This window comes from Orcinus orca, chromosome 1, assembly GCF_937001465.1.
Source record: "Orcinus orca chromosome 1, mOrcOrc1.1, whole genome shotgun sequence".
Classification (NCBI taxonomy): domain Eukaryota; kingdom Metazoa; phylum Chordata; class Mammalia; order Artiodactyla; family Delphinidae; genus Orcinus; species Orcinus orca.
The window spans coordinates 203,494,503-203,522,166 of NC_064559.1; the positions used below are offsets into that span (position 1 = coordinate 203,494,503).

The following is a 27,664-nucleotide window of genomic DNA, read 5'->3' on the forward strand; positions in this document are numbered from 1 at the left end:
AGTTTGCATAGGAACAGTAAGCTGAGGAGACACACAAAACACAAATGGTTTCCAACTAGGTTTTATTTTAGTGTTCAATATTATCAGCAATGATACAGGAATAATTCAGGCAAATATATCACCTTAAATACATCAGAGAAAAAACCTACCATGTCAAGCACATCCTGAACTCCAGCAAATGAACATAAAAGCAGAGGACGAAGTCAGCAGCATTAAATTAAAGTGCTTTTTGCCACAGTTCTTTCAGAGTTTCGCCCTCAGTGGTGTAATTTCAATTTTACTTATTGTATAAGAAGCTCAAAATCTCATTCACTGCCCAGAGGCTACATTCAAAAAAAATTCATGTTTAGTTATTCTAAATAACCCCCCCCGCAAAAGCACAAGATTCATTGGAATTGTGTGACACTGATTTCTCCAGACACACTGGGAGGTAACCACCATCCAGGCTGGCAAAAAGCTCAGAGCATCCTCCCGCCGCATGGCGGCCTCGGCCAAGTCCATCGCTTTGTTCCACGCACCAGGGTAGACTGAGGGTTTGAAGGACAAGCGGGCACCTGGAGAGCTCGCCACCTGCATGCCACCCGCCAGTGAGCAGAGGCCACCAAGTCATTTCCCCAAAGTCGGAGGGCGGGTGGATTCAAGAGAGCAGGACAAGCCCCACCTCTCTGCCTGAGCCTCTTTCTGGGAGAGACGTGCTGCTGGCTTCTAGGAAGTTCTCTGACCTGCCCCGCAAAGGCTGTCACCCGAAGGCTGTTTGCCCCAGACAGTTAACACCTTGGAGACAGGAACCTGCCCCCACTTTGACCGGTAACAATCCCCAAACTCAACAACAGGAAACACTTCTCAAAATCAACACGAGGCCCCATGTGTCACCTGGAGGCTCTGGGATCAGGGAGGGTGGGAGGCTGGGTGCTGGGTTCCCCGCACTGTCTCTTGGCCACGTGCAGCATCGCTGGCACAGGAGACTTCATCCAGAGGTCTGGTGGCCAAGGGCAGCTTGGGCCGAGGTGGGGTGAGGGGTGGGAACATGTCTCTTATAGAGCATCAAGCTAGTAGAGTGGGCTCTCAGACCCCACGAACCCCTCACAGAGCGAGGTCAAATGCAAGGTCCTGTTCTGCATCAACTCCAGATTCTCTAGCTGTCCTGGGAGGGGCCCACTCCTCTCAGCCTGCCGCCAAGGTTCCCTCCTTCCGCCATCTTTCCTTCTACTACATCCTTTAACTATCTGCACCAACCTATCTTTCATAAATAAGAAACCAGACTGATAGGCTAAGGACCGAAACCAGAACAAGAGACAGAATGAGGAGAAGGAGGCAAGTCTCCCCCCATCACGACCCCGGCCGCCTGTGACAGCAGGGGCACTGGGACACGCCCTCCACACATGCCAGTCAGCGTTCCAGCTACCTCTGCACTCTCAGCCCCGCCACCAAGACTGAAGGGCTGGTCTGGAAGGCTCTGCAGATGGGATGAGGTATGAAAGCCGAAGGACCAAACTGACACGTAAGCCACAACCATCCTGGGACGGCCTTGGCCTTCCTGGAACTGTTCCCAGCGCAATCCGGGAAGAAAATGCAACCACCTCCTAAGGTGGCCTTTCTCTGTGGGTGCGCTGGGGTGCGTGGTAGGCAGGTGCGCGTGGGTCAGTGTTAGCGTTGGCTGGAGGAGGGGGTGTCTTGCCTGATATCCTTAAAGGCCCAACCAGGCCTTCTGCAATGCTGGCTGATCCCAAGACCTCATCAAGCAATCATGATTCTCAATCAACAGAGCCTGACAAAACCGAGAATAGACTCGACTTAACTCCTCAGTATCATGCTGTCCAGAGTCATCATTGAAAAAAACAAGTCTCCTTTAGTGGTATGAGCCGGAATATCTTCCTGCAACAGCAGGCAAAGGAGGGGGAAAATAACTAGCGTCTCAGGGCTCAAAACGGTGGGAGACAGTGGGTGCTTTCATTCTCACGGTGGCGGCAACGGACAGGAGCTGCACGTGGCCCTGGTGGGAGGCCCCTCGCAGCTGGCAGCGCTGCCCCTCCCTATGCGGGCTCCGGCTCCGGGCTGCCCACTATCTGCTGGGCTGCAGGTACTGGTGCGTGAACATGTTGAGTTCGCTGTCCAACCAACCAGCTTTATTCCTGCAGAGAAACGGTTACCTTGTAGCAGTAACAGCTGATAACAAGTAAGAGCACTGTGTGCCAAGGCCAAGTGCTGCTCTACCGGACACTTGACTTGTACAGACTCATTTACTCATTATCTCTCCAATAACCTCCACTTCACCGATGAGGAAAATGAGGCCCAGAGAGGTTCAATAACTTCCTACGGTCACGCGACCAATCAGCGGTGGAAATAAAATCAGGTTTTTCTGACCCTCAAGCTCTGTGTTTGCTTCATGCCGGGACCACGGGTAAGTCCCTGGACTGTTGGGAACAGTCTTCCTGCCTGTCAGCAGGAGGCTGGGCTGCTCACACGCAGCCCTTTTCAGGTTCACCCTGTCGCTGCAGGTGACAAGCAGCAGAGACACCGCCACCCCGAAGCCACACGCCGCGTGAGATTTCCCCGGGGATGAGCAGCGTGTCTCTAGAACACAGCTGTCCCAGGGCAGTGGGCGGGGAGGGCAAGGCCCACCAGTGCCCTCTGATGCAGCTCCCCTCTGTGCTGACGTCAGGGCGGGGGCAGGAAGAACAGAGTCCCCGTGTGCTGATGTTATCCCGGCCTGAGTGGGCCGAGGGCTTCTGCAGAGCACTCGCACACTCAGCTCTGTGACTGTGTCATGAAACCTTACTCCATTTCACAGATGAAAGCAATGAGACATAGGAAAGCTCAGCGATTTGCCCAAATGGGGGTGCCAGGACCAGAAGCCAGGACTCCTGACTCCTGAGACCCATCCTCTCCCCAGCAACCTGCTGCTGGAAGCTCTGACTTTCAACAGAGACCCTACGCAGACCTGGGTTCTGCTCCGGGTTCTGTCGGTCACCGGCTACCTGGCCGGCTCCCCTGTGGACACAGATGCTGCCGTGCCGCACCGTGAAATGGCGGAAAGTGGGGGCCGGGTGTAGCCCACTGTTCCCGCCGACGGTAAAGGACAATCAACGTGTGGAGTGTCACAGAGTGCTGGAGCCTAGCACGCCTGGATTCTTCTCCTCCTGGCTTGACCACTTACTGTGGGATCCCAGATAAGTTACTTAACCTCTCTAGGCCTCGATCTTCCATTTTATAAAGTGAAGGTGATGATACGTCCCTAAAGGGACGCTGAAGATGGGACAGCACGTGTCAAGTGCCTGAGACACCACGGTTAAGGACGTGCCTGTGAGCTGTAACCCCAGGGACCAGACCTCCTCTGCTGCCACATGGCCAACCTCACCTGAGCAGTTTGGCTTTGCTCTGCAGTGAATCAAGAACCTCAATTTTCTTGTTCATGGCGGCAATTTCCTGCTCCAGGTTCTCCCGGGTGACATCAACTTGCTGGCACAGATGAGCAAAGGTCCCAGACAGTTCCCTGAGGGGGGAGAGTCAGGATCAAGCAGGCCACGTCGGTGGTGAAGCAGCCAGCCCATCTGTCCCCTGCGCCTGTCCTGGTCTGTCAGAATCGTCCCCGCCCGCTGCTGAGGCCGCGGACATCACAGCCACCACACGCACTAGCGTCAGCACAGAGCAAGAACCTGGAGCACAGAGCAAGGCGCCCCGGCTCGGGCACAAGAGACCAGGATGCAGATCGCGGCCCCGCTGCTAATCAGCCGAGTGCAGGAGACACATGACTCCTCTTCACATCTCAGTTTCCTCATTTTGAAAAACAAGGTGCCAGTAAAAACGTCTACCTCAAAGGGCTCGGGGAGAAATTGAAGAGTTAGGTGCAAAATGCCTAGCAGAGGGCCTGCCACATAGCAATAAAAGGCAGGCAGCCAGCACCTTCCTGACCACCACCCAGATCAAGCCATCCATTCCCACCTGCCCTAAGATACGCCATGAAGAATGGGCTGTGGCTCAGAACATCAAAGCTACGCCCACAACCCAAGCCCTTCGAGGTAACCTTTAAAAGATGGCTACAGGTAACACCCCTCGTCTTCCCATGTCTTCCTTCCTTGGGAGACCAGAGGCCTACTTGGTCCCAGCCCAGGACGTAAGGTGTCCCTGGAGACCCCTCCCCCATCCCTAGCCTCCACGCTGGCGCTGCACAGCTGAAGGCCAGAGTCAGACAGCACTCAGGGCCCAGTGGTTTCCAGGTCAGGTTAGGAGGAAACCTAGAGGGCAGTCCTGAACCACGGGAGCCGGCACCGGCCCCTCGGGGCTGACGGGGCCACTCACTGCTGGACTTGGTGGCTGCAATTGGAGCCGGTATAGCTGATGATGAGCTGCAGCTTCTCGCTGGCGTACTCTACAAACTGGCGCTTGAAGGCCCTCTCCTTGGCCTTGGCGGTCCAGGTCAGACGCTCGTAGACGTACAAGAGTCCATAGAGGCCAAGGGAGAGGGCGATGAGTCGCCAGCCCACAGCCTTCCACACCTGCAGAGGCACAGTGGTCAGCTGGCACAGTCCCTCTGCCATCCCACCGCCCATCCTCTCAGCTAGGACTTTCCCAAGAGCCTCTGTGCTTCTACTCAGAACACTCCTTTCAATGTCTTCCTTGGTCTCACTGAGGCCAGAAGGGCAGGGACCTTGTCTAGTTTGGAGACGAGGGAAACTTAGTGTGGGCCACACAACATGACTTGTGCAAAGTCCACCTCTGTGGTTGTGAGCACCAGAAGCACAGATCCAGGCACAGAAAAATCTTAAAGATAAACGTTGGAGTACTCTGAAGGGACCTTCCATTCTGGTGACACTGACAAGCAGAATTCTGCACATCGGTCCTCAGTAGATGGCTTCTTTTGGTCTGGTTTGTAACACTTTGGTTGGAGGCAGTGTAGTTACAGTCAAAGAGCACTGGACTTGGAGCCAGAAATCGAAGCTCTAGTGTGAAGCTCTTCCTTGGCTGGTGACCTTGGGCAAGTTTGTTTACACCTGTTTCCTCCCAAAATAGGAATAACGGCCCCCACCCAATTCTCAGGGTTGTTTGGGTAAAATGAGACACTGACTGTAAAAAGGGTTACATAACCGTCAAGTGTCAGCTTCTCAGATCATGACCCTCTGCCAGGTCACCATCTGTGAAAAAAAACCCAGAGCATGTACCATCTACAGCCAGGAGGGAGGGGACCTCAGCTCCAGCCCGCCCTAGTCTTACAAGCTGAGAATGGAATTCCTGGCAGTTTTGTTACAGTTACGTTCTGCCACCACTCCACAACTCAAATGACCATGACAAAGAGAACTTTCCCACATCATCAAGAAAATTCAAGGCATAAATAACTCTAGCTGCAGTGTGTCTTGGGTCAAGACATGGGAGTACCCCAGTAATCAAGAAGGCAGCCTGTGATCTCAGGCCTTGGGGCAGGAAGAAAGGGCAATAAAACTGCAGCTGGAGAGACAAGGGTTCAAGGCCCAGCCTGGCCTCTTTCTGTCTCAAGCCCTTGCAAGTTTTGCTCTCGGTTTACTCACCTACCAGTGAGAAACTCCTGGTCATACCCACCTCTCTAGAACCCAGGTCCGTCAATTTCTCAGGTCACTTCCCTACCCTACTGGCCCTACAGGGGAAAGAATATGGTCCTGGAGTCAGATGGGGCCAGAGTTCAAATCCTAGCTGTGTGTACTTGGCAAGCCAACTGCAGATGTTCTTCTGTAAAACGGGAACCTAAATGTCACGTTAGTTGAGTGAGACTTAAATAAGTCAATAAATGTATGTTAAAGGGCTAAGGCTACACGGCTCCTGAGATCACAGCAAAAAGTCATCACGGATGTGAAGTGCAGGGCCGATGCGGGGACACCCACCAGACTGTGCCTCTCGGTCCCCACACACCTGCCACCCCCCTTCCCGAGCAGGGCTTGTCACTGACCACTCCTCCAACGACGAGAATGCCCATGGAGGTCCTAGAGGTCAGGGAGGCCAGGCCGGTGACCATGGAAACCATGAGCTCCTCCTGGGTGAGGGAGCCCTGGGGCAGTGGGGGCATGCTGGGGTTGGCCGGGGTCAGGGGCATGGGCCGCTGCACCTGCAGAGAGAAACGAGGCGGGGCTAAGAAGATACCGGCCAGTCTCTCATTCTAGGGTCCAGAACAGGGGCACGGGGAGTGGCTCTTCAATTTCCCAAAAGGGAAAATGAGCTTCACATGTAGCAGAGAATTTAAGCTCCTAACAGACCTGCCGGCCCAAAGGTGAGCACCGTGGGGTACCACAGAACGGGAGCAGTGGCCGCCCTGGAACGCTTCAGCACAGGTCCCCAGGTGTGGGACGTGGCCTGAGAGCAGCCCGGGCAGTAACTCCAATGGTACAGAGATGGGGGGTTCAACATCCAAACATGAAAATGGTGGTATGTGGACAGATAGGTCATCTATATTTAATAGTTACATGCTCACTTTAACGTGTAATAGAAAAAAAAAATGCAGCTTGCATTTGTAATTTCACAAATATTAGTGCTTAGGATAAAGCTAGGTTGATTTGTGGCAAAAACCTGACCGTGGTGGTGGCCCACATGCCACGGCTGTGACCTCAGGGCACCCCTTTCAGAACAGTTTGTGTGCCTGGGGTGCAGACTGACCTCCCTTGATGCCCGAGGGTGCGGGACTTCGCTTGCCTGTTCGTTGTAGCCCATCAAGGCCCGGCGGCTGTTCTTGGGGCCCAGGAACCTGTTCACCAGCATGGTCCACCCGAGAGAAAAATGAAACTCGATGTCCTCCTGAAAGTCAGCACACAGCTTGTCGCAGTTCAGGTCGTAGCTGAGGGAGAAGCACTGCCGAGGGACCAGCAAGTCTATCTGACTCCGCATGGACACAGGAAGGAGGGGTTTCAAGCCGTCTGTCAGGAACAGAAATGCGGAGAAAGCACAGCAGCTCAGCCCCGTGCCACGCCAGGGCTGAGCCTCAGAACACTCGCTGCGGCCCAGGATGCTGACGGTGAGGCCCAGAAACCAGGCCTGGAAGAGTGGGCCAGTGGGTGAGGGGATGCAGGCCAAGGTTCCACACCAGCTAACGTGCGGATTTAAGGAGCAGGCCGAGCTCTCAGCCTCTGCTAGTTCCAGGTGGTAACACAACACACCCCCACGGGGACCTCCCTGGTGGCGCAGTGGTTAAGAATCCGCCTGCCAGTGCAGGGGACACGGGTTCGAGCCCTGCTCTGGGAAGATCCCACGTGCCGTGGAGCAGCTAAGCCCATGCGCCACAACTGCTGAGCCTGCACTCTAGAGCCCGCGAGCCACAACTACTGAGCCCACACGCCACAACTACTGAAGCCCGCATGCCTAGAGCCGGTGCTCCACAGCGGGAGAAGCCACTGCAATGAGGAGCACACGTACCACAGCGAGGAGTGGCCCCCACTCGCCGCAACTAGAGAAAGCCCGCGTGCAGCAACAAAGACCCAACGCAGCCAAAAATAAATAAATAAATTTATTAAAAAAATTAAAAAAGGACGCCCTCCCCCCACGACCGACCCCCCACGTCTATGTGTGGAATGAACTCATGACACATGCCCAGAACCCCAAGGTATGGAGCTGACTCATCATAAAAGGTGACAGACAAGGAAAGGCCGTTACTTCTGTAGACTGGCCTGGAACTGATCTTTGGGCAGCCCAGGGACCAGGTCCCGAGGCCCCCGCAGCACTGACCTATCATCTCCTGCTGCATGGTCTGCAGGGAGCTGGTGATGGCCGTGGAGCAGCGGTCCGACATATTTCGGCCCAGTCCTTCCTCTATATGGCGGTGCAGTTCCTGCAGCCAGAAGAGAGGTGAAGGGAAGCGGCGCCCTCTGCCAGAGGTTCCCTTTGGGGAGCCCAGGGACAGGGAAATCCGAGGCTGGTCAGCCCAGGCCCACCAGGCGACAGCGGCAGGCAGGCCGCATGGGAGCCCGGGGCTCGTGTCCCCGGCTGAGGGGCCCTGACTCAGAGCAGCAGGGCTGAATCGCCGTCTGCTTGGTGATCCCTTCCAGTAACCAACAGGGAATAAGGGGAGCCCCTGCCCAGAGCACCTGCCACTTAACGACTCACATTCTTATAAACCTTGAGGACCACTGGGGAAGGGTGGAAGTCCATCTGGTACTCGTCCACCAGCACAGAGAGGCGCCGGATCTCCTCAGCCATCGCGGTGGACACCTACAGCAGAAGCAGCGTGCTGGTAAGCGTCAAGGAGGAACGTGGTTCAATTCCGCAGCACCAGGAGAGAGTCTAACAGACTCTAACACACTGGATATCTTTCCCCTCACCCATGCAGTGTCCTCAGCTGATCTACGGAATTAAAAGTTTTTGAGGTAGAGAGACTGGCTGACCAAACACTCCTGTAAGATATGGAGGAGAAGGCCCAGAGGAGGGGGGACTTGCCCAGGGTCACACGATGGAAGAGCAAACCCAGGGAGGCGCCACATTCTTGAATCAGGGCCACGACTTCCTCCTGGAAGGCTGAGGAGCTCCCAAGGAATAGGACGTCTGTGTTTTCACTTTTCTAGCTCCCCAGCCTCTACTCGGAGTCCGCATCTCCCCAGTGTGCTTCCTCTCCCGCCTCTCACCTGCCTCTCAACTTCCTCCGTAATCTGCTTAATTCGCAGTTTGTAGTCTTGCGCCAAGAGCTCCAGCTGCTTGTCAATAAATCGCAGCCGCTCCTGCCGCTCTTCACGCATTTCCAGGCAGTAAACCCTGAAAGAGCGAGCTCTGGTTACGCGACGCAGGTCCCCACACGACTAAGCAGAGAAGCAAGAGGTGACGCGGGGAAGCCTGTGTGGGCCCCAGCGGTGATCCTGGCAGCTCCACGCACATCCCCGGACGCCTGCTCTTCCCCTTCCCAGGTATGAGGGAGAGATGGCGCCGACAACTCACTCAAGTTTTCCAAATTTGGAAGATGTGGTGGTGACCGACAGGGGAGGGAGCTTTCAGGGGCTTTAGAACAAGTTCTGCCAATTAATATAGAAAAAATCACTAGGATAATCAAGAAAAAGAAAAAAGAGGTACTACACTACCCAGAAGCCTGGCCAAATTCCCCAAGTCTGAATTACTGATGGGGTCAGGGAAATGGGAGTTCCAGCACACACTGCTGGTGGGACCTTGGACGGGTTCAGATGTTTCAGAAAGCCACAAGTAAAACTGAGTAAAACTGAAATGCATATACCCTAAGAGGAAACCTTCCACCTCCAGGAATTAATGCTAGACTCTTGCAGATGTGCACAAGTGGACACACAGACTGGCATCCACTGCAGCAGGGTTTGCAATAGCAAAATAATGAAATCTAAAAATCAATCTACGGGAAAATGAGGTACATTCACAATGGACTACTCTACAGCAGCTAACAGTCCTAAACTCCATCTACAGGTATCAACAAGGACAAAGGGTAAAAACGATGCTGAGTGGAAAGAGAAGCCAGGTGCAGCATGATCCCGTACCTGCACATTTAAAGCACTTGCAGAGCAACATTATGTATTCTTCAGAACTTACATAAAAAGTACTGCTTAATGAATGACAGGACTACACACCAAATTCATGATTGCAGTTGCCTCTGAGGAGTGGGCAGAGGGACACTGGGACAGGGGCTGAAGAATCAAAGGGTATTCAACATTTTTTTCTGTGTTGTTGTGTTTTTTTTTTAACATCTTTATTGGAGTATAATTGCTATACAATGTTGTGTTAGTTTCTGCCGTATGTCTTTTACTTTAACTTAAAAATATAGCAAATATTGTCAATTCTGTGCAATGGAAGCATGGTATGCTATTCTCTGTACTTTCCTATATTTTAATTTCTCCAAAAAAAGGGTATTTTTAAGAAGTATGTCCTGCTTCAACTCTGAGAACGGCTGCTGTGCTCGGTGCAGCACTGGCCCAAGGCCGCCAACGTGGGCTCGTGGGGAGCCTCGCTGCACAGGCCAGGTGGGATGGACAGACGCCCCACGGCCTCCTCACCAGGCTGCTCCTCGTGGCTCGAATGGGGCCTGGAGGGAGCCCTGAGACTCCAATCTGGCGGCCAGGCTCTGGCCCTGGGCCGGGTCCAGGCCGCAGTGAGGCGGTCACTGCCACGCTCCCTCCTGTCACCTCCGGGGCTCTTACCGCTGCTCCTGCGCCGCAATGTGCAGAGAGTCCATGATGAGGCGAACAGCCTCCGCGATCTGCTTGGCCCGGACTGTGTGCTGCTCAAACTTGGTCTTCACAGCCGACTGGGAGATGCACTCCTGGAACACACAAGAGGCACAGAGGGGGGCAGAGGCCACTGGCCAAGGGCCAGGCTCTGGCATCCACTGCCAGGGACACGGCTGGAAAGAGCCGGGGAGGCACAGAATCGCCAGACACCAGGATCAAAGGCTTGTGCTCACCTCAAATCTCCTCTCAAAATTCTGAAACTCAAACATCCTCACTTGAAAGCCTTCTGCAAGAGCGCCCCCTAGGAGAATTGCACCACATTAGTCGAGAAATAACTCGCAACCGAGAGCTTCTCACTCAGGGCTCTTCTCACCACCTCGTTCTCAGAACTGTTTCTACTGGCTGACTTAGTATGAGACCCAAAGACTCAAATGTTCGGGAAAAGCAAGAAGCTGGTTCCATCGTCACCTCCTTCGGGCATGCCCTGGGCCTTCTGGATCCTGGCGTTGAGCACCTCCTTGGCAGACACAAAGAAGATGCGGTCTCCAGCCTGGCCTCGATCCACCACGCCCAGCTCGTCCACCAGGAAGCTGGTACAGCGCTCCATGTGCTGCCGCCGTACCTGGAGCCCAAGCAGATGGGCATTACGTGAGCAGGCAGGGTGCAGGTGGGCCCCTCCTGATGGAGCCCGCGGCCCCCAACTGCTTCTTTTCTAAAACACAGATAATCTGTTAACACAGCTCAGGATTCAAAAGGTACAAACACACATGCAGCGACCATCTCCCACCATCTGTTCTCCAGCCACCAGGCTCCCCAGAACCCACGTCACAGGGGTTCCCTCGGGTACAGCCTGTCAAAGACAGCTGGTGCATCAACAAGATGAAATGCTTACATGTGCCCCAAATTGCCTTGTTAGAGCCTACAGAGTGTCTCACTTTGGCGCCCCAGAAGGAAAGGAACCTGGGTGGGGGGGGGATTGGTCAAGAAACCTACACCTGAACTCTGTACTGACAAGCTGAGTCTACCCTGGGCCTCGTTTATTACATGAGTGGCCGCACCCCAAAATCCCTCCTAGCTCTGAAGCCCTAGGGTTCTACTACTGGAACTTAAAAGTGATGACAGCCTCTTGTGGACACCTGCCACATGCCAGGCCTTTTCTCAAAGTTAACAGATTTCATCCTCTCAACAACTCTATTATATCCAACTCACAGGTGAGGATTTACCGGAGGGATTAGGGAATTTACCAGTCACACTGCCCAGTGTCAGCCTGCTGACTACGTGCTTTATCATCACCCCATATCACCTGTCTGTTACTCCTTTTTCTTTCATTTCACGCATGAAAAGTAAAGCATTCTGAGCTGTTGGTAAGAACCAATTATTCTTCACTCCTCTTTTAAATTTCTTTCCTGGATGTCTTTCTAAAGCTAAGCCTGTTCTATAATGATTAATTCTTTATGAACTAAATAAAGAGAGCAAGCAAGGGTGCAGCAGCTAACGTGGTAGGGATGCTTCTCAGACCTGGAAGAAAACCTTTTGAAGAGTAGAGGGGTCCGGGAAAGCGAATGGGAGAAGTGAAGGGTTTGCGTTTTGTTGCTGTTGTGTTTTTTTGCCGCACCACACAGCAGGCAGGATCTTAGTTCCCGGACCAGGGATTGAACCCGTGCTCCCTGCAGTGGAAGCGTGGATTCTTTTTTTTCTTTTTTTTTTTTTGCGGTATGCGGGCCTCTCACTGTTGTGGCCTCTCCCGTTGCGGAGCACAGGCTCCGGACGCACAGGCTCAGCGGCCATGGCTCACGGGCCCAGCCGCTCCGCGGCATGTGGGATCTTCCTGGACCGGGGCACGAACCCGTGTCCCCTGCATCGGCAGGCGGACTCTCAACCACTGCGCCACTGGGGAAGCCCCTGGAAGCACAGATTCTTAACCACGGGACCTCCAGGAAAGTCCCAAAGAGTTGTTTTTGTTTTTTCAGTTTGTTTTTGTTTGGTTTTGTTTTTGCCACACTGCACAGCTTGTGGGATCTTAGTTTCCTGACCAGGGATTGAACCTGGGGCCTCAGCAGTGAAAGCACTAAGTCCTAACCACTGGACCGCCAGGGAACACCCACGAAGGGGTATTTTTAAAGCCATCAGTGACCCCAAGGAACACCCGGGACTTCTTTGGTGCTGAAATTCATTCAGGGATGTGGCCTGGGAGAGCATAAAGAGGGTCTGGGTAGACACATGGGGTAGCATTCCCCAAACTGCTGGGTAAAGAGGCACCCACCTCCTCCATGTACTCAGGCTCCGAGGCGGACGCGTCCCAGCGGTTGTTCAGGATGAAGATGTTAGGGCGGGACAAGCGCTCGCTCACCTTGTGGAAGAACTGCTTTTCCTGGATGGGGGGGAAGACCTCAGTGGGGGAGGAGCTGTGCCAGCCGAGGCCCTGCCAGCCCGCCCACTCAGCTGGGTCCTCGGAGTGTGGGAAAAGGTGGAGGAGGGGTTACCGTCTGCATCAGGGTGGACTCTGAGTTGGCCACCAGCACGAACACATCGGCGTCCAGGCAAAATTTGTCAATCCAGCTGTCCAGCTCTGTGGTGACATCGATGCCAGGGCTAGAGGCGACAAGGATAAACTGTCACCGGACACACAGACCATGGGCCCCATCCTTCCTGCTCTGAACAGACCTGAGGCAGCCAGGCAAAGGAGGAGAAAGCTACAGAAGGGAGAGAAATTGGGCCTGGCCCTTATTGGAGGGATTTTTACTTTTCATCTCATATCCTTCCAGACTCTGAAAATGTGGTTTTTGCCATACACGTCTATCACTTTTATAAAAACGTAATGATCTGAATTTTACTTTGGGGGTATATAATTAAGGTGAAGCTCTGTATTTATGTGAGTCTGGCAAGCACCCTAGTACCCCACTTCTTGGTATAGTTACAGCCTGTCCACAAAGCAGGAGCAAAGTGTTCCTTTGAGAAAAATAAAATACAACATGGACCTCACCACCGCAAGCTCCACCCCCCCGCCCCCAATAAACACACTAATGTTGCGCTGAGGCTGAGAACCTTCCCAACTTTTGAGCATCCTCCCTATCCCTCTTTACAGGCCATCACTGGGACATCTTCAGGGCCCTGACACCTGCCCAGGGATACAGTAACCAGACCCTGGAGGAAATCCAAGAGGCAGGAAGATTTGGTTGAGCCAGTTTGAAAAGCAATACTTAAGCAGAGCAACAACAGGACCTAGGGGATCCTGGCCTGGATGATCCAGAAATGGAAACCTGGTGCCCTCCCAGTTTGGACCTCCTGGGGAGGCACCTGCCCTCTTACCTGTCCATTAGCACAAGGTCATCTTTGAGAAGCGGACACTTGGAGTTGGGCCACATCACACTCACCAGGCTGCCGGCATGCAGCTGCTCGTCCTGGTGAAGGGCGTGGGCCAGCTGGTTCACAGTCTGATGGGAGAGAAGGGAAAGAAAGATCAGGGCTGAGGAAGAGCCTCCAGCGTGGAGATTTCCAGTGCCATGTGGCCACAGCACGATGGCCTGAGACTGCTGCCTGATCTGCTACCCCTTTTTCTTTCATTTCACACATAAAAAGTCAAGAGCTGGGAGCTGTCAATAAGAACTAACTATTCTTCACTCCTCTTTTGAGTTTCTTTCTTGGATGTTGTCCTAAAACTGAGGGTTTTCTGCATTAATTAATTCTTTATGAACCAAAATGAGCATCTGGCCCCAACCAAGAATGCAGCTGGCTCTCAGAAAAATGAAAACACGCAAGCCCCGAGCTGACGTGTCAGAATCACAGAGCAAATGCAGGGATCGCTCTCTGGCAACACGCCAAAGAACAAGGCACATATGCTCTTCATCACAAAGAGAAAAGGCCTGCCCAGCAATTCACAAGGACTGTGAATCCCGACTTCAGGCGCTCCGGCTTTCAGACCCTCCCTGAAGCTCTCGCAACTCCCAAGCAGCCAGGCTAGGACAGGGCCTCCCAGACTCTACCGCAGTGGAGGGCACTGCCTTCTCCTTAGAGCTTCCAGTGGTCCTGGCACAGTGGATGTGCTGGTTGGTCTAAGCCCAGATTTAACCCACCAGCATGCCCAGGGCTGAGAGCCGGGCCGGCGCTGTCCCCTCACCTTGACACTCCTCTTCTCCTCTGAGCCCTCCGTGAGGAGGAAGGCCTCGTGGCCATCCGTGCCCTCCACCCGCAGGAAGCAGTTGGTGGTGTGGCCGATCCCGGAGGGCAGCACTTTGTCCCAGAGCATGGCATTGATCACAGTGCTCTTCCCGTTGCTCGTCCTACGAGGAAATCCCGGCTGTCAGTGAAGCTACCACTATCTGCGTCTCAGGCTGTCACTAAGAAGTTACGGCCTGGAAGTCCAAAGTCTTGTTCTCCACAGTGAGACGTGTGCCCAGACAGGCAGAGAGGGAGGGCTCTCTGTGTTTATGAAAATGCTGGACAAACACCGTGACCCATGTCTGTGATGTGCTCCCGGTTCATCACGGCAAACCAGCCTACGAGGGGCTCCCTCGGTGTGGCACTGGCACGCAGACACTCACTGCCCTCAAGGGAGCCCACCATCGAGCTTGAGGCTCTCAGCATCACTCTGGAGATGACCTGACTCCGAGGGACAACCCACTCCTCCTCTTCTACTTGGAACCACTGACTCACCCCCAGGGTGTCTTCCTCAGTCTAAGTGACCTCAGCTGAATGAACCCAAAGTCCCTGGTTTTCTACAAAAGGCCAATTTTGCCGCTCTTCTCCCACCATGCTCCTCCCAAACATGAAGCCCCACCTGTCAGTCCCAGCTGATAAGGGCCTGCTACAGGGCAGATTACTGTAGCATTCTTGCCCATCACACCCCTTTCCGACATTCTGGGTCTTGAAAACAGCTCTACTCTGCAGACTCATCTCTTCAGCTCACCAAAGCCAGGGCCACACCTCTGAGGGGAGGACGCAAAATGTCAGCCCAGAGGTCTGAGGGCCACCCCGAGGTGATTAGGGGCAGGGGTGGCAGAGTGCCAATTCCTCAGGCTACCACTGTGCGCACAGCACCCAACCGTCTGGGTGTCTTTTTTTTTTCCTGTATTGGGCTTTACTTTTTTTAAAGGTGCTGTGGTATAACACAAAATATGTTCGGTCTTTGTCCCCAGTTCCTGGCACAGAGCTCCTAAAACCCTTGGAATTTCCTGAGTGGCAGGAGTGTCTGCAGTTACTCGTAAGGAGCCCCTGTTGGGCACACCTGTTTATGCTAGTAAGGTGACTCAGGTGGGGCCCCCAGGCAGCCTCAGGATGGGCTGGTCACCAGAAAGACCAAGTGATAAGAGGGTTGGGACTTTCAGCCCCACCCACTGACCTCCAGGAAAAGGAAGGAGGGCGCTGTGGATTAAGCTCCACAAAAGCTCTTGAACAATGAGAACTGATGAGCTTCAGGGTGGAAGGCAGTGCACCTCAGCTCCACAGGGACAAAAGCTCCTGTGCTCAGGACCCTCCCAGACCTCACCCTGTGTGCCTCTTCACCTGTATCCCTTACAGTATCCCATACTTATATACTAACCAGTAAATGTAAGTAAATGTTCCCCTGAGCTCTGTGAGCCGCTCTAGCAAATTAAGAGGAGGAGGTCGTGGGAACCTCTGATCTATAGCCAGTGGGTCAGACGCCCAGGTTTCCGAATGGCACCTGAAGCGGGGGCGTCTTGAGGGACCGGGCTCTTAACCTGGGGGTTCTGACGCCACCTCCAGGCAGCGTGTCAGAACTGAGTTCACTGTGTAGGCCACCCAGTCAGTGCCCACCGAGAACTGGAGAAGTCCTTGGTACTGTAGCAAACATTCCAGAGGTGCCTACCAGACCACAAAGTATAATAAGAAGGATATCTGAGGGCTAAAAATATAAAGCACTTAGAAGAAAACATAGGGGAAAAGCCTCATGACACTGGGTTTGGCAATTTCTTAAATATGACATCAAAAGTATAGGCAAAAAAGTATACATAAATTGGACTATATCAAAATAAAATATTTCTGTGCGTCACAGGACAGTTAACAGAGTGAAAAGGCGACCTATAGAATGAGAGAAAATATTTCCAAATCATATGTCTGATAAGGAATTAAATCCAGAACCCCTACAACTTAAAAACAAAAAACAAAAAAACCACACCAAAACGACATTAAAAAAACCCCCAAACAACCCAATTTAAAAGTGGGCAAAGGACTTGAATAGACATTTCTCCAAGGAAGATATACAAATGGTCAACTAACACATGAAAAGCTGCTCAACATCACTGATCACTAGGAAAATGCGAATCGAAACTACAAGAGATACCACCTCACACCCTTTAGGACGGCTACTATCAAAAGTACAGAAAACAAGTATTGGGAGGATATGGAAAAACTGGAACCCCTGTGCACTGCTGGTAGGAATTAAAATGGTGCAGTCGCTATGGAAAACAATATGGTGGGTAGTTCCTCAAAAAATTAAAAACAGGGGATTTCCCTGGCAGTCCAGTGGTTAGGACTCTGAGCTTCCACTGTAGGGGGCACAGGTTGGCATGGGTTCAATCCCTGATCGGGGAACTAAGATCCCGCATGCCGTGCAGCACGGCCAAAAAGAAAAAAAATTTTTAAACAGAATGATCATATGGTCCAGCAATTCCACCTCTGGGTATATTCCCAAAAGAATTGAAAGCAGGGTCTCAAACAGATATTTGTACGCCCACGTTCATAGCAGCATTATTCACAATAGCCAAAAAGTGGAAGCAACAAGTGTCCATCATGGATGAACGGATAAACGCGATATGGTATATACATACAATGGAATATTGCTCAGCCTTAAAAAGGAAGGTATTCTGACAAATGCTGCAACATGGATGATTCTAGAGGACATTATGCTGAGTGAAAGAAGCCGGTCACAAAAAGACAAATACTCTGTGATCCCAGTTCCCTGAGGCACCTCGAGTAGCCAGACTCATAGAGACAGGAAGGAGAATGGTGGTGGCCAGCGGGGTGGGGAGAGGGGAACGGGAGTTGTTACTTAACAGGCAGAGTTTCAATTTTCCAAGGGGAAGAAGTTCTGGAGATGGACGGTGGTGATGGTTGTACAACAACGTGAATGTATTTAACGAAACTGAACCATACACTTAAGAATAGTTAGATGGTAAATGTTACGTTATGTGTATTTAACCACAGTTAAAAATAAATAAGAAGGAGAGCACTGAAGCATGCCAGCTGCTTCTCTGCCTTGGGGCCCTCAGGCTGTGATCCCACACAAAGTGCCTGCCTCCCTGCCTGCCCCCCGCTGGGAAGAAAGAAGGTATGAGGGCTTTGAGACTCACCGGCCAAAAAAAGCCACTTTCATGTGCCGTCGGGCCAGCACCTCGCTGATGCCCCTCACTTTGGACAGGTAACCTCTGACGTCCAGAACCTGTTCTTCTGTCGTAACAGGGTCCAGTTCCGCATTCCTGTAGGTGTCTGGAGGCGGAGATTGAAAATGGCTCACCCCACGGTCAGAGTCCCACAGTCACAAGTCTGGAAGGCAGGGTCCACCACCACGGCTCCCTGCTACTCCCTACTGTGGGCCGCAGTGCAGTGAAGAACATGGCTTGGGGGGCTTCCCTGGCGGTCCAGTGGTTAAGACTCCAAGCTTCCACTGCAGGGGGTGTGGGTTCGATCCTTGGTGGGAGGTCTAAAATTCCGCAGGCCGCGCAGCCAGAAAACAAAGAACACAGCTTGGGAGCAAGTCTGCCTGAATCCCAGTGCAAGAAGTGCTGGTTCTCACCTCTTCCTGGCTCTTTGTGACCCCAGGCAAATGAACCTTCCTGGTCTTAGTTTCCTCACCCTTAAAACACAGATGACAACAGTACCTACTTCATGTGACTACTGAAAGGATTAAATGGATTAAAACACAAAATCGCTAAGAATGGGGGCAGGTACCTAATTAAGTTATATGTTTTTTACTTAACAAATACTTACCAAGTTCTCACTATATGCCAGACACTGTTCTGACTACTTTTCTTTTTTTTTTTGTAATTTTTATTTATTTATTTTTGGCTGTGTCGGGTCTTCGTTGCTGCACGTGGGCTTTCTCTAGTTGCAGCGAGTGGGGGCTACTCTGTTGTGGTGCATGGGCTTCTCATTGCGGTGGCTTCTCTTGTTGCGGAGCATGAACTCTAGGCATGTGGGCTTCAGTAGTTGTGGCTCGTGGGCTCTAGAGCGCGGGCTCAGTAGTTATGGCTCAGAGGCTTAGTTGCTCCGCGGTATGCGGGGTCTTCCTACATCAGGGCTCGAACCCGTGTCCTCTGTATTGGCAGGTGGGTTCTTAACCACTGCGCCACCAGGGAAGCCCCTGATCACTTTTCAAATACGGTCTCATTTAATCCACAGCGTGTACCCATCAGAGTTAGCAGATGGCAGAGCTGCGATTGGGACCGGGTCCCTGTGCACCTTCACGAGGCCCTGCCTGCTCTGGACCCGCTCGCTGCTCCAGCCAGGTCTTGGGCACCCGCTGCCTCGCATGCTGCCTCACCACATCCCCACACTTGCCACTGCTCTGGGCTTTGCTCAGTGCTTCCCCACGCCCCTCCCCCACTCTGAAGAACTAATGCACCGCCTCACGGTGCCTGGCTCTTTCCCACTTAGCCTGCCCTGACCGCCCCTGAGTCTGGTCCCCTTGTTTATGCTCCCACAGCACCCTGTACTTCTCCTATCTTAGCCCTTATCTCACCACAGGGTAGCCGCCTAGCTCACCTGTCTGCACCACCTACCACGTGAAGGCCAAGCTGTCTGATCCCAGCACCCAGCGCTCAGCAGGTGCACAATGTTCACTAAGCAAACAGATACTAGGATCACTGCACTGCTTCTTCCCAGGGCCCTTGACAGGCAGGTGGATAACGTACGATGACAGATGGGAGCAACTGAGCAAGATCCTGACCCCATCCCATCTAGTACTTGCGCGAGGAAGGTCACGAGCTGGCTGGACAGCAGACGGGTGTTTGCCCCTCAGCACACTCTTGCTGCAATGGACTAAATGTTTATGTGCCCCCATGTGATGACGGTATGATGGTACAGCTGACCCCTGAACAACACGGGGGTTAGGGCGCCGACTCTCCACACAGTCAAAACTCAACATGTAATTTGGTCAGCCCTCCGTATCCACGGTTCTGCATCCCCAGATTCACCCATGGATTCTGTACTACTATATAGTATTTGCTATTGAAAACAATCCACATATAAGTGGATCCGCGCAGTTCAAACTCATGTTATTCGAGAGTCAACTGTATATAGAGATGGAGACCCCATGCCTGGGATTAGTGCCCTTACAAAAGAGACCCAAAGGGCTAGCCAGCCCCTCCTGCCGTGTGGTTACATGTGATGATACAGAGAAAAGACAGCAGTCTAGGAAGCTGGTCCTCGCCAGACACCAAATCTGCCGATACCTTGATCTTGGGCTTCCCAGCCTCCCGAACTGTGAGAAATAATGTTTGTTGTTTACAAGCCACCGAGTCTATGGTATTTGTTGCAGCCTCCCAAACAGACTAAGGCACTTGCGAACCACTGGGCTGACAGGCCCCAGCATGCAGAGCACTCCCACAGCATCCAGAGCACGGCGAGCGCGTTTCAGAGATGCCCAGTGAGTTTCCCCCGCAGCTGGTGCCACGAAAGGAAGTGAGCAAACCAACAAGACCTCCCCACATCCACTGGTCACCCGCTACTCAGACCCATCAACATTCTTCCCTTATGTGGGCACTGGGGTGTGGCCTTTGGAATGCGCCCCAGAGGAAGCTGGCTCTTAAGCCTGTGGCTACATTTAAAAGAAACAGGCAGTAGGCCAACAAGCTCTTGTTACCTGCCCTTTAGAGAACAGTCCCAAGGCAGTAGCCATCCCCTTCGCTAGCCAGGACAATCCCAAATACATCTCAGGATCGCTCCAGTGCTTTCCCTTCTAGTCCGCCAATACGAGAGGCTCCATATTTTCACAAAAAGAGAAACCAAAACACCCACTCCTGATGCCATCACACAAACACCTTCATTATTAAGCACGTGTTCGTCCACAGAACCATTTGAGTGAGTCAGAGCATCACAGAGGGTTAGTCTGGGCTCCGGCGGGACAGGGGCCTGGTCTGTCCCATCTCTGCAGGCACAGGGCCAGGCACACCAGAACTATTGCTAAACAAACGATAATAAACTGGAATAATTGCAACCACCAATCTTATACCCTGAAATTCAAATTTTTAAATGGAACCAATACTTCGGGAGCGCCTCTCCTGCTTCAAGCACCACGCTGAGGGCAGGGCATAGAGTCCATGCTTAGTCCATTCGGGCTGCTCGAACAGAACACCATGACTGGGGGCTTAGACACAACAGAAACGTATTGCTCACAGTGCTGGTGGCTGGAAGTCTCGGATCAGGGTGCCGGCCTGGTCAGGTGAGGGCCCTCTTCCAGGTGGCAGATTTCTTGTTGTATCCTCACGTGGCGGAAGGGGGCGAGGGAGCTTTGTGGGGTCTCCTTTATAAGAGCACTAATCTCAGTCATGAGGGCTCCACCCTCGTGACATAATCCCCTCCCAAAGGCCCTACATCCTCACACCAACACTTTGGGCCTCAGGATTCCAACATGTGAACATGGAGGGACAAACATGTACACCATGGTACTGGAACTATTTCCCTTCTTTAAAGGGAGCTAAAGTAGCAGCCTGACATGTAACCCAGCCAGAAGCCAAGGTGCTCCAGTGCAAAGCAGAGCGTGGAGAGCAGTGTGTCCCAGGGGCATTCCCATTGAACTTTTAGGGTTCTGCAGACTAGAATTTGGAACCCCCTGGTCTCACCTGAGCCCCTCTTTCACAAATGAGGAAACCAAGGACAGATAAGATTCAGCTACTGGGTCTTCACTGACAATCCCAGGACCTAGAGCCAAGGTGTGCCTTCTAGAGAGGGAGTCTGAGAAGCCAGTGGCTGGAGTTGGTGCTCAGAACTAGTGGGGCCCTGGGAACCAGTCCTTCTCTGCTGACAGAGCAGGGATTAGAGGTTGGGCTCAGATTAGTAACTAGAGGAAAAGGTACTGGTGACACAAGTTTCTTATTCATAGTCCTGTTGTCTAAAAATATCAGTGAGAGAACACCCTGGTCAGGAACAACCAACACCCGGACAGTACCCGGACTGCTGGCAGCCAGACCGGGCCAAGGAAAACACCTGGGATTTGGAGTCAGAGACACCCGGGTAAAGGCCGCTGTGTCACTTCCAAGGTATCAAACAACTCTCAAAACCTCAATCTGCTTGTCTCTTAGATGAGGAGACGATTCACCTACCCCTCGTGACTAAATGGAACAGAGTTCGTAGAATTCTTCAATGACAGGTCCCTTGTTTTCCTGGCCCAATCTCCCCGGAGTCCAATTCCATGATTCCAAGAGCAGAGCACCACTGAAGGTGACAACCCATCTGGTCATGAGCTCCTCAAGAGCAGTGCTGTACTTCCCCATCCCCAAATCCTGCCACCTAAATATTGAGGCTGACAGGCGTGGGCCTGGCTGAGTGGGTTGCCTGTCTCACCTTCAAGGAAAGTGGCGCTCTCCTGGATGTAGGCCCCCAGCTGCTCAAAAATGCCATTGATCTTCTTCTTGGCGGTGACAAAGTGCTTGAGCGGGGAAGCATTCACTTCAGCCATGTGTCTCTTATCCTTCTTGACTGTGATGATGGAGTTGCATCGAGAGAAGAGCAGGGACATTGCGCTGCAAGAGAAAGAAGACACGTGAGCGAACCCAGGGACACCCAGCTCAGGACGTTCTGCTGGCATGCAGCGGGGTGCAGCAGGGGGACAGGCACCAGCTCGAGGGTCCATCCTGAACATGGGCCCTCCAGGACTAGATCAGGGACAGCAAGATCAGAACCAGCACCTCAAGAGTAGGAAGGCACCACTTGGGCCTGTCTCCATGTCACACAGTGTGGGCACCCAGGGCCCTGAGCTCAGGTCTAGCGCTGGCTGTTCCCTGCCTGGTGAACAGGGACAGGCCTGCCCTCCCCATTTCAGAGAGAGACAGAGGGGAACCACAAGGTAACACACAGAGAAGCCCTCTTCCTAGCCTTATGCAGAAAAGAGTGACAGAAATTTCACTTATTTCCTATACATCACCCCCCTGAGAAAAAGCGCTGAATATTGAAAGCAGTGACAGCATAGTGACACTCAAGGTCAGGCCCTCCCACCACCCTGCCCTGGCTACTCTGCTGCCCAGTCCTGATGGCCCTAATTCCTAACAGGTTTTTGGTGTTTGGTTTTATTTTTGGTTGCTGGGGAGGGGTGGAGGAGTGGATGGCAAGGAAGGGTGATCTTCAAATGAGAGAGGTCTACTTCTACAATTTACTTAAAAACGTTTACTGTTCTCTTTCATTTTAAATGTGTACACTGTAGAAAATGTGGAAACTAAAGGAAAAAAAAAATCCACAACCCCACCATTCTGTGACAGGCACTGTTAACATTTGCCTATCATCAGTCTGTTTTTGTGTGGGTAGCTCTCCTGCTCTTATTCAATCACACGCACATCTTTGCAGGCTCTTTTTCTTCACATGGCAATAACATGCGAGGGGCCATGAGGCTTAACTCCAAAGCCCTAGAGATCTTTGCTCAAAGTCAAAAGAGGGAGACAGACCAGAGAAGGTGGTCCCCAGATGTGGCTGGGCATCCCTGGATCGTTCCTCAGAGTTCCCAGCTCGCACAGTGCCATTTCTTCAGTAGAGCCCTCAGACACTGGGAAGTCACAGGGAAAAGGCCTTTCTGAGGATGAGGGGAGTGTGCACAGCTGTGTGTGCCCGGTTCTGCCCTCCTCAACACCCAGCAATTTCTTGTTGGCCCCTCTCCCCCAGCCACCCTAATCACGCCGCTCTCCACCAGACCCGGCACTCGCTCTAGCTGGGAAATGACAGCGCATTGCCCACAAGCGAACATACACGAGAAACTGCCAAAGCATTTGAACCAGTTCCTGAGAAGCAGAAAGAACATCTGGAACAAATGCATAATAACTGAAAAGTGGCCCTTAGGAACTAACCATCCCAAAGGGTGGGCAGAAAGAGAGACACACAGGGAAATGGGGAGCCACAGGTTTTGCCTAAACCTACCAATTATTTTGCGCTGTTCCTGATTTCTGGGGAGATGAGAGAGGAAAGTGAGTGTGTGTCCCCCTCCCCAGGAATACACCACAGCTGGGAGATTTTCTAAGCATGGAGCCCACGTGTCAAAGGCTGAAATAAGAAAGACAGCAGAGCTCTGAGAAGGGGAACTAGGAAGAAAATACCACTGGCTCCTCCAAAGCAGAAAAGGAGAGTACATTGAAATCAGGCTTACTGTGGCCCAGCAGGAAAGACTCTTAGAGAAACAGGGGATATGTGTAAGCAGAAGAGGAAAGTCACCGAAAGGAGAACTGGGTCTGGGATGGCATGATGTAGCTAGCATTATAGATAGATTCTGGAATCAGACAGAGCTGGGTTCAAATCGTGACTGTAAATATCTCGGCTGTTTAAACCTCAGAAGCTTGGATTCGTCACATGTACAAGCATGATATCACGTAGACCATGAGAAGATTAAAGATGACATGGCACGAACTCAAAGGTAGTTTTACATGTTATAAAACAACAAGAGTAATAAACTCCACCAGCAAGATCACAAGACTTCCCCCTGGAATAGCCAGCCTTCAGGGGAGGGCAGAGGCAACTCCTCCACCAGCACACCCACAGCTGCCTGACGGCTGCCATGGGGACCAAGGACACAGGTCAGCTCAGGGGTGAGGCTCCGCAGTGCCCCACCCCAGAAGTGACTTGCTTGCAGGCAGCAAGTTCTCAGATCAGCTGGGCTTTTAGAAGCAAGTGCTTTCAAATTCTGGTCATTGTTTGCAAGTCCAAAGGGTATGACACCAAAGGCGTTAGTGTTCAGTAAATGCAAGATTTAAAAGCATACACACTAGTTAAAGCTTAGTGCTTCCAGGTTACCTGGTCTGCTCAGAGTGCAGCCCATCCAGGTGCTGCCCTGCTCTCACATTACCCAGCCTGCACCTGCATGTCCCGAACCGCCAACCCCTCCAAACTGCTTTCTCTGCCTCTGTTCGTGCCTGAGCTAAGATTCCATGTTCGTGTTACACATGTTGCTTTCAGCCTGGAATCCTCTTTCCTTATTCACCCATTTGGCCTACTCCTCCTGTCCTTCTAGACCCAACGCTAGTGTCACCCCCTCCATGAAGCCTTCCTTGACATCTCTGTGGAGGCCGTGCAACCTTACCAAACTTTTGGCTTTTTTTTTCGTCATACTTTCTCCCTGTCTAATCTGTGAGCTTCTAGAAAGCCAGTCTCTAATACACAGCAGTGACCTATTTCCATTTCTACTTTCCTCCTCTACAACTGTAAGAGACAGCGTTTGAGATAGTGAATGCCCTAAAGGGGATTACCTTCCTACCCTTCCAATCCTGGAATACATATATTTACTTTTTTCTTAAAAAGCAGCCTTTGGCTAAGTATGTTTCCTACTATTTGGAGTTCAGTGAGTCAAGAGAGTTAAACAAATCTTTCAGATTCCAGAATGTAATCCTTCCAAAGAGCAAGCTGGGCATACGTACGTGCACAAACGGACCACAGCTGCAAGTACACACACACAAGCCAAGATAGGGCCCCAGCTATCTTGGGGTTCCACCTGCTGGCTTCCTATGCTTCTAGAGCTGGGGGAAACAGCTGGTTCCTGTTCCTCCTCTGGAAAGCCCTGACAGCCCCTACTTCACTGCAGCGCTCACAGCAGGCAGGCACAGCCAGTCCCCCAAGCACAGCTGGGCCAGAGTTGAGCTCCGGTATCAGCTATACACTACGTGGCACGCTTCAAGCTGTTGTGACCGCCTCAAAGCGCTCTTGAGGTCGTGGTTTCAGAGAGTTTACAGCAGCATTCCCCAAAGCGTGGTCCACAGAACTGCAGTGGACAAAAATGATCCCATAGCAGAATCAATCTGTAAAACACTATATGCTACAGTCCCCCTCCACTGGAGTACACGAGCACAGCAAAGACTTTGGGAAGGAAGGCCTGTTTAACTGTATTTAACGCAGCATTTCACAAATTTATCTGCAGAAACCCTTCTTCTATGTCACAGTTTTTAAAACCCTGTGGGTCATACTTTGGGAAAAGCCTCATTCATCCTAGTAGTTTCCCACTCCCACCCCAAAAAAGTGCTGGGGGCACAATATTAACAGATATTAACCTAAGACCAGAACCAAACCCAATTCTAAACTGCTGTTAGGGACTTTCCTGGCGGTCCAGTGGTTAAGACTCCATGCTCCCAATGCAGGGGGCATGGGTTCAATCCCTGGTCAGGGAACTAAGATCTCACATAATGCAGCCAAAAAAAAAAAAATTAAACAGCTATTAGCACTCCCAGGTACTGAAAAGCTCTGCCTCAACCTAGGCTATTAGTTAAGGAGGATTAAGTGCCTTGGGTATAGGGATAGCAACAGCAAAATTCACCACAAGGTGTGTCTGGATCCCAGGCACAGTCCCTGAATCCACACCACCTCTTTACCCAGTTTCATGCAGAGCAGCTCCTAGCAGGGAAAATAAAATGGATCCACGGATTGTCTGCTGGCACAACTGGAACAGAGGAAAAGCTGAGAAACTGAAACAAAAGAGTATGCAGGGTAAAGGGGCAGAGTAGACTCTTAGAAGAGCTGTGATAAGGAGCCAACGGGCCAACTTCTGCTGGGCAGAGATGGGGAGGGAGGAGCCAGCACAGCAGAGAACAAACGAGGGAGATAGAGACTCATTCTTCCGGGAGCCCAGAGATCCCAGTCACTTTCTGAACAGTCAATCTTTAAACGGGCTCTCTCGGCAACCAGTGAACTCCTCCATGGAAGGTAAAAGGAACTACAGTTCTTTCCAACGTGGGTTGGAACGCTCCAGCTCTGCGCAGAGATGACCCCATCCAAGAGACTTGCTGCTGGATGGCCAGCAGAGTACACCCCTTTCCACTCCACCCAGATCCAGGGTGCCAGGTGTCACAGCCACCCCACTTACTTTATGGATGGTGAGAGACCTTCACAGGGTGGGCATCATGGACATGGCTGGAGGCAAAAAGATGAAAAGAATCTGAGTTCTCCTCTGTCCTGTCTCAGGTTGAGGTTGGCTACTGATTGTGTTGACTCCACCAATTCTGAGTTATTGGAAAGGAAAAGGGACATGTCAACAGGGCAGAAAAAAAAAAAAGATGCCAAAGAAGTCTAATCAGGTTTAAAAACCAAACAAACTCATCCCCGAGGGAAGCTTACTCACTGAGGTATTGGGGTGGTATGTGAGGAAGTGCCCTGGGGAAAAACACAACACACAGGTGCGAGGCCAAGCCCGGGTGTGCACAAACACGTGTTCAGACGTGTGCTGGTGAGAAGCAGGGACCCTGGTAAAGGCACATCCAGAGGGGTGACAGGAGGGGGCAGAACCAGGTCAAGGACTGGGCTTGAGGGCTGTGGCACTGAGGATTAGAGACGGGAAGGTGGAGTTGAGAGAGAGAAGTGGAACTTACTGAAAGCCTCTATCTACCAGATGTTGTAAAATATCTTACTTAATTCTCAATTCCATGGTGCAAAGAGACGCTTGGAACACTTAAGAGATTTATGGGCTGCTAGTTAAGCGGCCAAGCTGGGAACTGAGATATCACCTCCCGTTGACTGTAAAGCTCACTTATTTTCAATTATGGGAAGCTGCCTCACCCGACCCTTGGGGATGGGAAGGGTGACAGTCTGGGAGGAGAGAAAGAGAGTAAATAGAGAAATTAAAGAAACAGGGCAATCAAGGCTTAAAACAGACGGGAATGGGCAGCTCTGTCTTCAAGCATCCAAGCAGCTAATTATTCGACATTTTCTGTGTGTCCTCTGTGTGTGTGTGTGCTAGGCGCTAGAGTTAGAGATGGATAAAAAACAATCCCTGCCCTCAAGGAGGCTTACCGTCCACTGAGAAGCCAAACAAGAGACAACTGTGCGAGAGCAAGAAATGCCCAAATTTGGGGAAGTCAGAGCAGGGCGCCTACGTAGGCACCTCTCGCGCTGAATAAGTGCAGGCAAATACAGAGAACTGGATGAGAAATGGAGAAAGGGCAGGGGTGGGATGTGGTGGAGAAGGGTGAGAAAGCGGGGGTGACAAGAAGCCTTAGGGGACCCCACTCCCTTGTCCCGCGTCCCGCCCCCTCCTGTCAGGGCCGCTGAGGGCCCGGCGGCGAGGCCGGAACGTGGGGACGTCCGCCGGCCCGGATCCTGAGCCCCCGGGAACCCGGCGTCTCACAGGCCCACGCCGGGGTACTCAGGACTCGCCGTGCTGGCCCGGGCCGGGCCCCACCACCCGACGCGCTCGCTCTCTCACCTTCACCTTCCCGGCCTCCCGGTGGCCATCATAACCCCGACGTCACCAACACGCGCCCCCCGGGAACAGGCGGGAGGAGGAGGCAGGACGCACGCGTCACCAGCCGCCGCAGGTTCGCCGTTCTGGTCCCAGTGAGTCGCTGGACTCCGAGCTCAGCAGCTTCCACCCTACTAACGCTTACGGGTCAGGGGTCAGCTGG

General features: G+C 52.3%; 1 protein-coding gene across 5 annotated transcripts; it reads right to left on the minus strand.

The window, feature by feature from the left end:
* Positions 1-45: 45 nt before the first annotated feature.
* On the minus strand, positions 46-27,607 carry MFN2 (mitofusin 2). 5 transcript variants are annotated; one of them, XM_012534028.3, is made up of 19 exons: positions 27,466-27,606; positions 26,131-26,266; positions 21,648-21,826; positions 17,438-17,573; positions 14,245-14,407; positions 13,437-13,561; positions 12,611-12,719; positions 12,391-12,498; positions 10,596-10,749; positions 10,361-10,428; positions 10,098-10,219; positions 8,574-8,700; positions 8,059-8,163; positions 7,681-7,783; positions 6,655-6,875; positions 5,918-6,073; positions 4,300-4,496; positions 3,359-3,493; positions 46-2,132 (listed from the first exon to the last, which is right to left on the minus strand). In XM_012534028.3, the coding sequence occupies exons 3-19, from the start codon at positions 21,820-21,822 to the stop codon at positions 2,063-2,065; spliced, it is 2,274 nt and encodes a 757-aa protein (XP_012389482.1). In that variant the 5' UTR covers positions 21,823-21,826; positions 26,131-26,266; positions 27,466-27,606; the 3' UTR covers positions 46-2,062. The 5 variants fall into 5 exon arrangements, with proteins under 5 accessions (XP_012389482.1, XP_033288857.1, XP_033288860.1 ...); XM_033432966.2 differs by lacking the exon at positions 5,918-6,073; XM_033432969.2 differs by lacking the exons at positions 26,131-26,266; positions 27,466-27,606 and adding an exon at positions 20,481-20,607 and having other exon boundaries at positions 21,648-21,775.
* Positions 27,608-27,664: the final 57 nt, after the last annotated feature.